General features: G+C 39.6%; 1 protein-coding gene across 3 annotated transcripts in view; it reads left to right on the top strand.

Annotated features, from left to right (window-relative positions):
* Positions 1-16,460, top strand: part of crhr2 (corticotropin releasing hormone receptor 2) — a 124,895-nt gene extending 108,435 nt beyond the window's left edge. For all 3 annotated transcript variants that reach the window (XM_088348054.1, XM_088348062.1, XM_088348070.1), the window contains 3 exons: positions 2,534-2,669; positions 7,205-7,246; positions 13,326-16,460. In XM_088348054.1, the coding sequence (XP_088204180.1) occupies positions 2,534-2,669; positions 7,205-7,246; positions 13,326-13,466 (319 nt within the window). In that variant the 3' untranslated portion in view covers positions 13,467-16,460. The remainder of the gene's footprint in view (positions 1-2,533; positions 2,670-7,204; positions 7,247-13,325) is intronic.
* Positions 16,461-17,023: the final 563 nt, after the last annotated feature.

Here is a 17,023-nt window from a genome sequence, read left to right as displayed (position 1 = left end):
TTGCTCTTCCAGTCCCTACTGATCTGTTTTTTCGTCCCTGACACCGCCATCGCTCGCTACGGAAGATCCACTTCCGCGTTCGGAGCACAATCCGAGTATGAAAGCGACTTGCTTCCCGCATCCAGCAAACACCGGATTTTGGGTTGCAGCAATTGGGTCCTATTTCTGTTCTGGTCCTGACAAAATGTCTTTTTAAAATCCCCAAAGGAGTGAACCAGATACAACCGCGGCATGAAGCAGTGAGGGGTCTCTGTATTACATACAGTATTTCTCTATCTTGTGAGTTCTACCTCTTGTTAACAAAAAAGCCATTAGAGGTCACTAGACTTGACCACCATTCGAGGTTTGGTTTACAGATCCCTTAACCACCAGGGTTGTCAGGGTACACCTTCATGTCTTGTGCCTTGGGCAAGTCTAGCACTCAACACTTATTTTGGGCAGGGGTTTGCTCCCCCACATGTAAGAGATACTCCTGGTTTGCATTGTTACCCGTAGCAGTGGTGGCCTCCTGACACAGCACCTTCATCGTCTGGTCGGCGTTGTTTTTCTGTGTAAATCGTCACCCCGCTCTTCAGAGATGAACCGGATCTCGGCATTGACGGACATGGACGAGTGACGATACTGATACTAGATCCTAAACGCATAGACCGTATTTTCCGCACTATAAGGCGCACCGTGTTATAAGGCGCACCTTCAATGAATTATATATTTTAAAACTTTTTCCATACATAAGGCGCACCGCATTATAAGGCGCTACAGTAGAGGCTGTAGTTACGTTATGCAACCATTAGATGGTGCCGCGCTAAAGGGAATGTCAACAAAACAGTCAGATAGGTCAGTCAAACTTAATTAATAGATAACAAACAAGCTTTTCACAACTCCATTCACTCCCAAAATGAATAAACAGCTGTTTTATTATTTTCTCTGAGGTAAAGCATTTTTGTGACACATCTTTAACATCTTCGAATAACAGCAAGGCATAACATTTTACTTTTCCTCCATTTAGTCAACATGCAAAAAAACGTCTGATACTGTTATGGTAAATAAAACGTTAGTGCAATCGCAATATAGAGATACTCGTAATGTGCAAAAACAATAACAAGTGCAAAACTATAACAATAAAGCAATAATATAATAACTGTAAAATGTAAAACATAAACACACAAAAGAAAAACATAAAGCTCACTCTATCAGCTCCTCATCTACGAATCCCTCGAATTCTTCTTCTGCAGTGTTCGAATTGTCCTCTAACTGTGGCCATCTCGCTTTATTGCCACGGAAACTTTGTTTAGTCTTCTTTACTTGGCGCAGCTCATCCTCACGCTTCCTCCACTTCCGCACCATCGATTCATTAATGTTAAACTCTCTTGCTGCTGCTCTATTTCCGTGTTCTACTGCGTGACTGATCGCCTTGAGTTTAAATTCTGCGTTGTAAGCGCGTCTCTTAATAGGAGCCATTTCAGGGTCTTTATACAAACACACAATCAAAAGAGAATCGTTGTTTAATATTTCCCGGTATGCACAGCGCACTTCTTCTTCTACGCGAAAAATGGAGTCGGTGTCTGGCTACCGTAAGTTGCGAGACCTGTCGCGGCTCAATATCGATCCATATATAAGGCGCACCGGATTATAAGGCGCATCAAAGCGGCGCTGCCACAAGCCGCTGCCTTTTCCAGCAGCTGCCCTATTGTTTTATTGTCTGCTCCTATCTTCGGTGTTTTTTCTTCCCGTTTTGACAACTACACTATGGATTACTTCTATCCTATGGACATGGGTTTTAGCGCACAAAAATGCGTGTATTCAAGGAATCAACTCCTTGCCCTGAAGAATTCTCGTGCCGGCGTGATGAAGGGGCCTATCGTAAAAGAGGAGCCGGAGCTAGCTAAGTGACTAGCGGCGTTATAAGTCTTCGGTACCATCCGTAACCAAAGTAAATGTGAACTCACGACCAAATAAGATCATCGAGTGCTGGTGGAAAACATCGAAGCGCACAGGGAGCGCAGTTGCTGTGTTTTGCGGAAACGTGGCTCACGTTTAGCATTCCGGACGCTAACGTGTAGCCACCCGGAGCTACCCGGAGCTATCCGGCTTCAACGCCGCTATACAGAGACACGGAAGTCGGGGGGAATCGGAGAGGAGGCGGACTTGCTAACACGAGGTGGTGTATCCCTGGATTTTCACAAAGAAAAGATTTCCATCTGCCGCAGGGATGTCGAACTTTTGGACTAGCGTGACGTCATCCACACCGCTACAAGCACCCCTAGGGCATCATGTTCATCTGTTAATAAACAACGGGGTAGACTGCTGGAAGTGTGAATTTCCCTACGGGGAGGAATAAAGTATCTATCTATCTATCTATCTAGTCAGCTTTTTAAAAAAAAAAAACGATTTTAGGTGTGCCTCATAGTGCGGAAAGTACGGTACTTTATAATAAAAGTGTCTTAAGAAATTCCTCATGTACTCGACATAACCCTTGTAAAAGTGGCGACCCAATAATTTCTTATTCACGTTTTGCAATCCCCTCCCCCCGCAGAAAGGCAGTGAAGGCCACCCTGGTGCTGCTTCCTCTGCTTGGCATCACATACATGCTGTTTTTTGTCAACCCTGGCGGCGACTTCATCTCGCAGATTGTCTTTGTCTATTTCAACTCTTTCCTGCAGTCCTTCCAGGTAAGTGCAGCGTCTTCCGTGTGATTCACCATGACCCCCGCCTGCTTGGCTCAAATGTGTCTTGAGATCTTTCCGGCGGGGGAGAAGGACGCGAGAAAGGGAGACATCCCGACACTGACCTGCACTCTCGGCTGTCACAAACAAGTTGGCCGTGTGGGCATGATTGCTCTCCTGTAGCAGTTTTTTTCTCCCCTGTTCGCTATTTTCGAATAATGCACTGAGTCATAGAAATTTTAGAATGAAAGCATAATTTGTCCTCATGAAGCATTTATAATAGATTGTTCACGGTCGACTCCAGATAACCATTTTTACTTTGACTCTCAATCAATCAGAATCCACATGTGCACAAAAACAAGGTCAGGGTGACTGTTAAAAAATACAATTATATGATAACAAAGTAATATATTGAATTAGCTGAATAAGAACGGCTTTTTCTTCTTTTGTGTGTTTGTTTACACGAAACAGGTAAAACAAGCGTGGATTTTTTTTTTCAGGATATTCAGGGTGCAAATGAGGTTCAGAACAAAGCTGTTTGATCCACGAGTGTAAATACCAAGATGACTGACAATCACTTTTATACTAGGAGAGGGTGTTAAAGAGTTATGTCGAAAAGTAATGGAAAAATCCCTATTCCACAACAGCCCTTTGTCTGTTGTGGAATAGGGCCGTTCTACAACTCTACACTAAAAACACCATTTATAATCATGTGGAAACTGAAAAACAATTGGATTAAAGATATAAAATTAAGCTCAGATAAATAATCATTCATTCATTCATTCATCCATTATCTATACTGCTTTTTCTCAGTAGGGTCGCGGGAAAGCTGGAGCCCATCTCAGCTGTCTTTGCCAGCCAGTCGCAGGGGACACAGGGACAGACTACTCACTCAGTCATTCACACCTAGGGACAATTTGAACCGGATAATTAACCTGATATGCATATTTTTGGAATGTGGGAGGAAACCGGAGTGCCCGGAGGAAACCCACGCAGGCACGAGGAGAACATGCAAACTCCACACAGGAGGTTTGATCTCATGACCTCAGAACTGTGTCGCACACACGCTAACCAGTGCGCCGCTGTGCTGCATGAATAATCATAAAATTAATCATTTTCAAGTATAGAAGCAAAGTAGTTATAGATCACTAAAATGAAATTAAGGTTATGAATGAATACATTTGCCATGATTGCTGATTCAGGGCACCTGTGACTGCCCAATTGGCACCAACAGCCCTGAGCGCTGATTGGTTCAGAGACTCTTTTCAAACCCCCGGCTTCCAAGAGGAATCTGCCAGACCGTTTGCGAACCTATGCTCCCAGCTAGGCAAGCTCCATACCTTCCGACATTTTCCTGCCCTGTTTTTTCCTTCCTGATACCTGTTGCCGACCTGTTTCTGGACCCGTTTCTGCCCTGCTCTTCCATCCCGACCACCGACCTGTTTTGCCCTTTTTCCTGCCTGATACCTGTTGCCGACCTATTCTCTGGACTCGATACTGCTCTTGCTCTCCCGTCCGGGCTACAGATCAGTATCCCTGCTGCCTACGATTATCCTCGCTCGACACGGAAGTGCCACTTCCGCGTTCCTGCCACTTGCTTCCCGTGTCTGTCGATCATCGGATTGTGGAAGCAAGCACTGCTCTCTCTTTTTATCAATAAAACTGAGTAAACGAACGCTACTGGGTCCTGTCTCCATTTCTGGCTTGTGGCAAAATCAGCTTTACATATTCTATTTTTGTTTGATCTGACTTTTCTAAAAATCACAGAAAAAAAAACCCTGCACCAGGTTTATTTAAAAAACACCCATTTTTAGTTTTCATGTGCTACAAAAATATACAACTAAAATAAAGGCACCCAAAGTAAGGCGTGGGGGCCATTTGTGCCCTGCTAACCATTTTAGTGGTTTCTATTTACAAGGTAACTGTAGACTGTGTTTTTGATCGTCCTGGAGTTGATCATTGGCTGTGCTTTTGCCATTCTGGTTATTCCCTATTTTAATAGTTGTCATCCATTTTCTTCCACGTTCCTGTGTTTTTCTATCCATTCTAAGGCATTAGAGATAATTTTAGCTGAACAACCAACAATTTTTGTTCACCTTTTTCAAATAACGCTATTCTTCGGAGCAGTGTCTTGAATGACCATTTCTCTCAAATGCCTGTTCAAACTCATCTCATCTCATCAGCTGCACCGCTTATCCTCAGTAGGGTCGCGGGGGTGCTGGAGCCCATCCCAGCAATCATCGGGCTGTGGGCAGGGGGACACCCTGAACTGGTTGCCAGCCAATCGCAGGGCACACGGGGACAGACAACTCACTCGCTCATTCACACCTAGGGACAATTTGGACCGGCCAATGAAATGCATGTCTTTGGAATGTGGGAGGAAACCGGAGTGCCCGGAGGAAAGCACGGGGAGAACATACAAACTCCGAGCTGGATTTGAACCCACGCAGGAGGTTCCCATGACATGAACTGTGCCGCACATGCGCTAACCACTGCGCCACCGTGCTGCCGCCTGTACAAACTGTACTGGTCTTATCATCCTTAATTATGCGCCACCTGATTAACGCCTGTCTTTGTTTATTTTCTTACCCAAAATTGTCAAACTCAATATTTTTTTTAACACTTCCCTTTGAACGATTATCCTGATTGCACAGCCTCCGGAGCGTTTTTATTATGAATGCTGGGTTTTGTTTGTTTTCTGAGAATTTACTGCACCTACTGTTTCAAGCCAGACACGGAGCAGGACCCAATAGCGTTCGTTAAACTCAGTTTTATTGAAATAGAGAGCAGTGCTTGCTTCCACGATCCGATGGAACTTCCGCGTCGAGCGAGGATAGTCGTGGGTGGCAGGAAAGCTGGTCGGTGGCTGGGACAGGTGAGCAGGGGCGGTAATCGAGTCCAGAAAAAAGGTCGGCAACAGTATCAGGCAGGAAACAGGGCAAAACAGGTCGATGGCCGGGACGGAAGAGCAGGGCTGAAACGGGTCCAGAAACAGGTCGGCAACAGGTATCAGGCAGGAGAAAACAGGGCAGGAAAATGTCGGAAGGTCTGGAGCTTGCCTAGCTGGGAGCATAGGTTCGCAAACGGTCTAACGGGTTCCTCTTGGAAGCCGGGGGTTTAAAAAGAGTCTCTGAACCAATCAGCGCTGAGGGCTGTTGGCGCCAACTGGGCAGTCACAGGTGCACCGAATCAGTAATCATGACCCCTACTGGTAACAATACAATAATATACTAAAAACTAAGCATATTCTGGTTAGTTACATTGCAATCAATGTTCCCTCTAAGCTGCGTGTGTGCGTAATTGCTCACTACCCAGAGCTTTTCCGCGCACAATGAAATCTAGCCAGCTCACAAAAATCAGGGCTCGAAATTGCTAATTAAGAAGCGAATTAAATCAAAGTTACAGTGAATGAAGGTAAAGATACACGGGTTCCCCTGACGTTGTGTTCTAAATGCGGTATTCTGAAGTCAAGGTCGAAGTAGAACAAAATTAAGTAAAGTCAGTAGAGTTTTTCGAGAACCAGCTTCTTCGGCTCGGCTCACTAAAAATAACCGGCTCTTTCGGGTCCCAAATGGCTCTTCAGGTTGTTTTTGCTTCTTTTTTTCCTACACGTCTAAATATGATGTTAAATTGTGCACAAAATGATTTAAAGGAAGGGGGGAATAGAACAAAAAAGAAAAAATACCAAAATGAAAAAGTAGTGAAAAGCTGAGAAAAAAAAGAAACAAAAGGAAGAGAAAAAAGAAGGAAAAATTCAGAAAAAAGCCAGAAAAAAAGAAAAGAAAGAAATGAAGGAAAAAAGTAAATAGATAACAAAAAAAAAAAAAAGTAACAGCTAGGAAAAAATAAACACAGTGAGATTTTTTTTAAAGGAATTAAAAAAAAATGGAAAAAAACAGGGAAAAAGTTTGTCTTGCATTAAAAAAAAAAAATCGAATTATACCAAGTGAATCTCGTTGCCAACATTGTACTTCCACTCAAAAATGTGATTAAACACAGTTCTGTATCGTACAACCAAATAAATAAGCCCCCAAAAATGTTAGTATTATGCGACAAAAGATACCAGGAAAAAAAAGAAATTGAAATCTTGTGCAAGATTTTTTGTAAAAAACAAATGACGTTTGTAGGCCATACAACCTTTGCAATAATACATTAATAATGCAAAATATTTTTGCATTGCCGGAAACTCTGATGTCAAGTTTTGGACATGTTTGATAATGACTTAGTTGCCACACTTGGGATTGCTGTTGCTCACAGTTGTTTCAAGCGTTGCTCACTGACTTTGTGTGAACGCTCAGACCCGTGGAAAATTACAGGGAACATTGATTGCAATCCTATTATTTTCAACAGCACCGTATGATATAAATGAGTATTTATTGTGAACTAATCCTTGAGAACACAAAAGTACCGCGTTGGGGTCCCCACCATTTGTTCCATGTTAATAAATGTCATTACTTGGAGAGTTGTAATGTGTCATGAGAGAGTGTGATCGAATTGTATTGTGATTACACCAAATGGCGCTGATGTGTATTTTCCCACAGGGCTTCTTCGTGTCCGTCTTCTACTGCTTCCTCAACGGGGAGGTGAGTATATCAATTTATTTTGGTTAAAGACGATCCAACGCAAATCAAATCTAAAATCCTCATTCGTTTTCTTTGTTTATCTTCAGCCAGATGATGTGTGGCGCAGCTTTCATTAGGGGGAACATGGGCGCTAACGTAACATGATGCATTTTCATGAGCTTGTTTTAATGCGATCAAACTCTAATTGGGTCGCGTCTCTCGCGCCGCCCCGAGTGCATTTACAAGCTTGCCTCCGTCGCGTTAATCAAATACACTCTGCCGGCTCGCTAATAGGGGGAGCTCAAGTGTGCAGACAGCTGAATATTAGCTTTTGCGTGTGTCGGTTTTTTAATATTTCAAACAACGATTGCCGTTGCTGTGCGCTAACTCAGCATTCGTGTTAGAATACTGCTTATTATTGCAAGCTTGTGACCTCTTTGCTGCAGTGTTTTTGGGACAATGGCTGACCTGACTGCCCATTTTGCACATCTGGTTAGCTGCTCCTCTTGCACTCTTTGCACTACTGTATAATACTAAACATAGCTATAATCACCGTATTTTCCGCACTATAAGCGCACTGGGTTATAGGGCGCACCCCCAAAAAATAGTTTTTGGTCCTATATTTTCCATACATAAGGCGCACCGGATTATAAGGCGCTACAATGGGAACGTGGACAAAACAGTCAGATAGTTCAGTCTAACTTAATTCCCCTTTAACATTCCGAAAGCTTGCAAAGAAGCAAATATGTGTCTCAGACATGTACGGAAACAGTGTCTGTACGATGTCACTCAAATGCATCGTTCCGGATATTATTCGGAAGGTTAAAGTCTTGGGATTCAAGAAATGCCAACAATTCCTTAGTTTCTATTTTCTTTTTCGCTTGCAACTTTACTGTGCATATGACAATAATAGAATAGAATAGAATAGAATAGAATATGCCTTTATTGTCATTGTTACAACATGGGATATGCTGTGACAACGAAATTGGACGACTCCAGTTCCACATTTACAGTGAGGATAAGGAAACAAAGAGACAAAGGAACAAAGAACTAACTGACTTTGTTGTAAACACTTGGAATTGAGTTTAATTTAAAAATAGACTCATCACAGAAACATCAAGATCGTTCTAAAACACAATAGCGGGAAAATATGAAGCCGCATAGCTCACCTAAGTTCTCACGTTTAATACTGATACGCAACCATGGTCTTCTTACAAACGTGAGTGTAGTAAATCCAGGACAGTAAAATATTTACAAATACAGAATAGTAAAAAACGTTTTCTCTATGCCGTAGTGCAACCCAACATGTGATTCACATTCACCTTTTTCGGCCAATTACAGGCTTTGTTTCGCCCCTTTAGCATATGCAAGCCTGTAAATGATAAAAAAGATCCGCCCCCTTTACCTCCGAATAACTTTAGCCAATAGTGATCGATTCAAATGATGATTGACACATTAACTGGGAAATGAAACACCGGCATATGTATCCCAGCATACACCGCGGACCACATCGCCTACGAGGAAAAATCTAGTCGGCAGCTGCTTGCCTTAGTTGCAAGACCTTGCGACTTAATATTGATCCATATATAAGGCGCACTGTATTATAAGGCGCATGGTCAGCTTTTGAAAAAAATAAAGGCTTTTAGGTGCGCCTTATAGTGCGGAAAATACGGTATTAGTATATTATTATTACTTCAATACTCCAACTCAATACAACATTTTATTTATGTCTGTACATTCGAGGAAACTGTGCGGGTCAGATGTATCGACATTTCGTTCTGTATACACGTGTACAAGAATGACAATAAAGTATATCTGAATCTGAATCTGATCAGAGTCCACGGACTAAAAACCTTGACGCGTTTTGGGGGCTTTAGCCATATGTGTGTCCACTCAAATGATTACTACACTGTTTTCGGTAAAATTAAAGACAATTCTAAGGAGATTTTGAGTAGCTGTGGCCGGACTTATACTGAAGCAGGCTTTTTACTTACTGGACTTTGGTTCCCAGACCCTTTACATGACTTTTTTTTATGTATGGATATACTATTTTATTTTCGGTAGTAAAAGATTAACAGTAAAACATTAATCATTCTAAATGCATCAAAAATATTTGTATTTACATATATAATAATAATTAATAATATTCCTAATTTTATTATGGTTATCTACCGTATTTTCCGCACTATATGGCGTACCTAAAAGTCTTATTTTTCTTCAAAAGCTGACCATGCGCCTTATAATACAGTGCGCCTTATATATGGCTCAATATTACATCGCAAGGTCTCGCAACTTACGCAACAGCCGCCGACTCGATTTTACCCCGAACGTGGAGTAGTCCGCGGTGTATGCTGGGATTTATATACCGGCGTTTCATTGGCTAACTAATTTGTCAATCATCATTTGAATCAATCGCTATTGGATAAAGTTATTCGGAGCCTCGGATAGGCTAGAGGGCCAAAACAAACCCTGCAATTGGCCGAAAAAGATGTGTCAATCATCCGTTAAATCGATCGCTATTGGCTGAAGTTATTCGGAGCCTCGGATTGGCTAGAGGGCCAAAACAAACCCTGCAATTGGCCGAAAAAGATGACTGAATAGCAAGCTTGCTAAACTACGCCATAAAGAAACTTGTTTCATTAGTCTGTATTTGTAAACATTTTACTCTCCTGGATTTACTACACTCACGGTTGTAAGAAGACCATGATTGCGTATCATTATTGAACGTGAGAACTTAGGTGAGCTATGCGGCTTTATATTTTTCCGGTATCTTGTTTTAGAACGATCTTGATGTTGCTGTGATGAGTTGAGTGAATTAAACTCAATTCCAAGTGTTTATTGTCATATGCACGGTAAAGTTGCGAGCGAAAAAGAAAATAGAAAGTAAGAAATGGTTGGCATTTCTTGAATTCCAAGACTTTAACCTTCCGAATGATATTTGAAATGACGCATTTAAGTGACATCGTACGGACACCGCATCTGCACGTGTCTACGACACGTATTTGCTTCTTTGCAAGCTTTGGGAATGTTAAGGGGGTCATAAGTTGGACTGAACTATCTGACTGTTTTGTCGACGTTCCCATTGTAGCGCCTTATAATCCGGTGCGCCTTATCTATGGAATATATAGGACCAAAAACTATTTTTTTGGGGTGCGCCCTATAACCCGGTGCGCCCTATAGTGCGGAAAATACGGTATTTAATAATTGAATACATTTTAGTATTTTAAAATCATTATATGCTAACTGTATGTACAAATTGTATTTTTATTATTTTTAACATTTCAAAACGATAGAATAAATTTATATTATGGAAAAAATTGACACAATACAATATCAGATTTTTACCTTTTATACAAAATTATTTAGTCGAATTTAGATTTTCAGTTTAATAAATATATATATATATATATATATATATATATATATATATATATATATATATATATATATATATATATATATATATATATATATATATATTCATGTCATATGGTTGGAAAATATTGTTATTTGTTAAAATTTAATGCAGGCACTACAGATTAAGTTTTTAAAAATCTTGGATTGTTTGCTATTTTATTTACAGAGTATTTTTTTGTCGTATCAGGTGTAAGTAAAGCACAACATTTTCAACAAAATTAAAACAATTACATAAACTCACATAAAATGTGGATGTTGTTTACGAATATATTTGATTGAGAACTGATTTTGTGAGTTGTATTAATTCATTTTTTAATTAACTTATTAAACTTGGTTTCTCTGTACTTGTACATGGGCAAATAAAATTAAATGTAATTACATCGTTTAATTTATCCAGTCAGTAAGTAGTAAGTACATGTACTTAAGTTGTAAATGAAATAAAACATATTAACCGACTTTTCATATGCATTTTTAAGCTATTCAATAAAAAAAAGACCTTATCGATTGACTCTGATATGTTTTGGTGAGGCTGAGCCAAGCAGAGACAGACAGGCTTAAATGACAAAGGTTTATTAGTGCCAAAAGACAAAATAACCAAAAGGCACTCGCACACAGAGGCTAGGAACAAACAAGTAACGACAAACACATTATGAAAAGCACTCATGGCTGGCAAAGTTCAGGAAGTTCAGAATTGATCAAATGTATTATCAAATATACTCCAGCAGCAGATTGGGAACATCCAAGGCAAACGGCCATCTGGTAGCTTTTGCTGTTGGCACAGTCCTTAAATACTTCCTGATTAGTTAAGAGAGGGTGATGAGGAACATGTGTGTTGTCCTGTAATCGATTGGTTTTCAACTGGTTGGACTTCAGGACCTACCATTCCGCCCTAAGGATAAGCTGCGACCAAATCTCAAATTACTCGAAAAACATTGTGCACTTTCAAGCAGATATATTTAAATATATTTACCTTGTTTCAAAAAACAAAATGCATGATCAGCAAAACCAAAACGACTGCAATGATTGGATATACTTGCATATAGACCTACAGCGCATATAAGTGACCCCTTAAAACTGCTTTAGAATAGCAAAATACTAAAAGATATTCAAAATATTATTAAAGCTTGTACTGAAATATTGATAAATATATAATCATGTAGTTAATAAAGATTAATTTACTGGTCAAAACTTAAAATATAACATTTTTAAGTGCTTCAACGGCATTTTTGTATTTTGCATTTGTTTCCTTCTTCGACGCGATTGTTGTTTTAACTGATTGACACTTGCTTCCCCTTATCACTAACGTTCTTGAGATCCATTACCATAGACAGAAATTGGAAGTAAAACCAACAAAATCACAATAAAATGAAATGTGGTCTCTTTCAAATGCGCCGATTGGCCGAACAGGTAGAAAGTTGAGCAGGGCCTTAATGCCATCACCTGTTAAGGAGTGTAATTTACCCTCTGATTGGTCCCAACAGTAGAAAAATGAAATGTGTTTTTTATTCACATGTCCATGTGACCTGTATAAAAAAGTACATAAATTGTCCTTAAAATGAAGACAACATGAAGGTTAATTATATTAACATGCTTTAAAACAGCACCCTCTTCCGGGGTGCTTTGTTATCAGGGTTGGGTAGGGTTACTTTAACTTGATTACTTTCAATTACTTTTGGATTACTCCGATACCAAATATGCTAATAAAAGACAAAATAAACTAAATATGAATAAAATTACAAAATTGGGGAGTAACGGAATACATGGAACTGCAAAAATGATGTTGGCAAGCTGTTTGGATTTATTTTCATTTTGTTTCAGTCGCATTTTATGTTAGTTTTGCCGGAGATCAAAGAGATCAAAGCCAGGAGAGAAAGCTTACCACGTGTTGTGAGTCATCATTTTATTCATATTTAGTTTATTTTGTCTTTTATTAGCATATTTGGTATTGGAGTAATCCAAAAGTAATTGAAAGTAATCAATTTAAAGTAACCCTACCCAACCCTGTTTGTTATGGTTGCTGTCTGCTCACACAAGGCTCAAACAGCAGTGTCTTGCGATTGCACAATCGTACTTCATCACATCGGAAAAACAGAATCCCAGTTTTCTGGTTTATTAAACTGTTAATGAGTGTAATGGAAAATATTTGCAATTTGTGAAATTTAGGTATTGTAATCTGGTTAAATTTACCTAATAATTATTTATTTTAACTTTGCCTATTTGAACCCACAAATTAAACTAAACTCTCAACGATACATCAAGGTACTTGCGACCAAATTCAGTGGAATGAACGAAAAGCAAACATAACACTTCACTTGCATCTAAGAGAGGGCGGACTTTTTCAAATAAGGCTTATGGGTACAGACAATGGCTGTCATGGTTTTATGAGGGTTTAGAGTTTTTCCTTGCCCTCATGTAGGTTTTAGATCAGGGGATAATAGTCTGTAGTCTGAAATAGTCTGTAATCCTTACAGCCCTTAGAGACTTCTTGTGATTAAGAGCTATACGAATAAACATGACTTGACTGAACTAGGTGGGGGGGTGGTTCCATCCCTTATTTACTAGGTTCGTAGTTCCTGTGGTGTGTCTTGGGCAAATACAGCCTGATGAAAATAAAATTGACTTTAACATTTCGCTTCCCAAATCACACTTCACTTGAGACTTTGTGAAATTTGTATCACGACAGGTTCGCTCGGCAGTGAGAAAACGCTGGCATCGCTGGCAGGACAACCACGCGCTGCGAGTACGAGTAGCCCGGGCGATGTCCATTCCCACCTCGCCAACCAGAGTCAGTTTCCACAGCATGAAGCAGACCACCGCTGTGTGAAAGCACTGACTTTCCCAGGCATTCTGGGGTTCGCTGCAGATAGACGCACGGGTGTAAATGGCAAACTACAGCCGTTTTCACTGGTACGTGGCACGGTGATTGGGTTATTCGAGACACCTCAGTGTGATTGAAGCCGGTCTGTGATGGCCATGGTGATTGGATCATGCACCGTCGGCCCCTTTTCAAATAAGGGTTCCCTGCTCTGCCTGCTGTTCTGGGTTTTTAGACTGATCCAAGACTGACGGAATTTTTTGATGACCAAACTGAAGAAGGAGTTTTTTTGGGCTTTACAGACGCTCCCCTACTTACGAACGAGACGATCAGTCGTATGTTGAATTTGTTCGTAAGTTACTTCAGTGCTATATTTTGGATGTTTAAGGTTTATATAAGTATGTGTAAGGCTTGTATAAGTAACCTGTATTGTTTTGTACTAAAAAATAAATATTTCATAGAATAATATGCTCTATAAAGATAAATTGAGTTTAACTTACTTTTGGAAGATGCGCTTCAAGAGGTCCTCTCGGTAAAAAGTGGCCGGATAAATAAAGTTAAATTTAACTCACTTTTGGAAGATGGGCTTCAAGAGTTAGGCTACTTCCTGCTCGGTGGTAGAAAGTGGCCGAAAAAAAGCGTTCTGACCATTTTTCAACCGCATCAAACTTTCTTATTCCACATTCATTTCAAAAGAAACGGCTCACCTCTACTTTCCACTTTACACCAACCGTTTTGAATTGATTCACGAGATATTAAACAATAAAAACGTCAAAAACACTATAGAATGTTTACACACGGACTAGGAAGAGGAAGCAGATTTCTTCTGGGGTGTAGATGCTGGGTGACCTCTCACAGCGCCACCACACGCCGGTAGCGGCGGAAAGAAGCACTACTCGGAAAAAGGTGCAGACAATATGAAATATAACTTACAGCAACGTCCAGATATTTTTCGACATCCCAAAGAAAAATGTTCGTATCTCCCGTTGTTCGTAAGTCGAATGCTCGTAAGTAGGGGAGCGTCTGTATTTATAAAACATGCTGAGCATTTACTACCGTATTTATTTGTGTATAACAGACACATGTCCTTATTTTTTGATTAAAACCCGATATAACATTTGGTTTCACTTTTTTTAACCCAAATTAAATATTATAACTGAATGATTAGAATTGTTTATTGACATCGTAAACTATGAACACAATGCCGACATCAAATTGACTATGCTTTTATTTAATGTCCTACAAAGGTCGATTCTTCATCAGAAACACAAAAGTTGTTTCCCTCTTTGTGTTATTGCCTTTATTTTTATATTTCATGGCGACTTTCTCCATTCTCTAACATCGGTCTCTGGTACCGTAAATGAAAGTAGTGTGATAATGACATAAGTCTAATGCCTTTTTATATAACATCTATATTACTGGTTGTTTGGTTGTTCCATAAACTCATGTCACATACTATAACATTTTAGCCAAGGCTAATTCTCAATGTCTGTCCCCATGCGCAGAATCCATTTAATACAGGAGTAAATGCAATAATATTTTAAATCTGACCAATACAAATACAAATGTTTCATTAAAATTTTGACTTTTTTTGGTAAAGATCAAAAAGGCAAGAATGTGCAGTACCTAAATATTATAGTTAAAGGGACATTGTGTGTCATCTAATACCTCCTAGTGATAAATATCGACATCCATTAAAAAGATTAATTAATAAGCAAAAATATTTGAGCTATTATATAAAATTTGTATTTATTTGACATACCACCGTCTTGCTGCTGGGCAAAAGAAAAATGTGGCAGTTTTCAGTTTGAGTCTTCATAGTTTGCTATCTTCCTTGTGCTTTGTAGCACTACATAAGACAGCGACATCTTGTGGTCTAATATTACACAGTGTCCCTTTATCAATATGAATTGGCATTGAATGTCAGCGCTGTAAAACATTCTGGCAATTTGGTCATTTTCGTTTTTGGTCTGAAGTAAAAATAAAATCCAAAAAAAGGCTTCAGTAAGAACAAAGTTGTGACGACGTCCAGTCTAAAGTGAAGCAAGCCGTTCGAAGCTGGCTTTCACTCTGGGGCAGAGTCGGTGCATGACGCTGCTGTTTTTTTTTTTTTTTTAATTTTGCAGATGAGAACGTAAGAAATAAAGAATTTTTTCTTAGGGATCCTCTTAAGGAAGAAATTGGAGCACGCTTACCAACATTTTTTCAAAAGTTTATGTTAGCCCCTCACACTGACTTTGGATGATGTTTACACGCTAACACCACAAAGCTAACTAACTACAATTGGGCTGTTTTAATTCGTATACATGCATTTTGTTTGTGACAGTCAGTTCCCAAAGTCCATTGTCTTGCGCTAAGTTGAATTATTATCATTCTACTTTGGAAAATGTGCGTCTGACTTTTATGTTCTCATCAGTTAAATGAAAATGAAATGATCTGCATTTATATAGCGCTTTTCAAGTCAATGACTTCCCAAAGCGCTTTACAATGTGCTCCACATTTCCCAATAGCGGCCTTGCAGCCATGTAAGGCGCTAACCTGCTTATTGGGGGTATTAGGGGTTCAGTGTCTTACCCAAGGACACTTCGACATGTAACACGGACGAGCCAGGATTCGAACTGGGATCCCTTGATCCCAAGACGATCGCTCTACCTCCTGAGCTACTGCCGCCTCTTGTTTTCTAGTCAGTTTTCTCTCTTCTGACCATTTAAAGCCACATAAACAACAAAGAGTGGTAAATAAGAACCTCTCAATTCAGTTAAAAAAAATATTGATTTCAATAATGGCTTATTGGCCCCCTTGAAGTGTGTGACTTTATGCCACATTTCAGACTTCTAACATAAAGATATAAAACTGTAATTTCTTGTGAAGCATCACCAATAGGTGGAACACAATCATGAAGTGGAACACACTTTATTGGATATTTTAAACTTTTTTAACAAATAAAAAACCAAAAAGTGAGTGTGCAAAATGATTCAGCCCCTTACTTTCAGTGCAGCAACCTCTGTCCAGATGTTCAGGGAGGATCTCTGAATGATTCAATGTTGATCTAAATGACTAATCTAAATGGAATCCACCTGTGTGTAATCAACTCTGTGCTGTGATAGTAAACATTAAAATACCCGTAAGGCAGAAATATTTGCACTTATCTGACATAACATGAGCCTCACCTACAGGGGGCTGACATAATTGTCGGTTATCTTGTTGCTACGGGTACCTGCAAAGTAAAAAAGAAGGCTTGGCAAGAAAAATGGTGCAGTTTGGTCAATTGGAGTCTCTGTAGTGTGTATTCTTTCTTGTGTTTTTTTCCACTCGTTGCACTTCACAATACAGCGACATCTACTGGTCAAATAATCAATATTGCCCCCTTAACAAAAGGAGAGTGAGATTGTGCAAAGTAGAAGCTACAAGCTATTTATATTTTTTTCAATGCAAAATGTTAGGTTTTTTTTGTGTTTCATTTTCGGTTTTTGGCACAAATTTCATTTCAGTGCAGCTCGTATGTTCATCGAATCCAACAAAAATTGAATTGATACTGTAGATATGCCATCAAATTTAGTATCTTG

Source organism: Urocampus carinirostris, chromosome 1 (genome assembly GCF_059441175.1).
Source record: "Urocampus carinirostris isolate Australia breed hairy pipefish chromosome 1, RoL_Ucar_1.0, whole genome shotgun sequence".
Classification (NCBI taxonomy): Eukaryota; Metazoa; Chordata; class Actinopteri; order Syngnathiformes; family Syngnathidae; genus Urocampus; species Urocampus carinirostris.
This window is presented reverse-complemented; position numbering and strand designations above follow the sequence as displayed.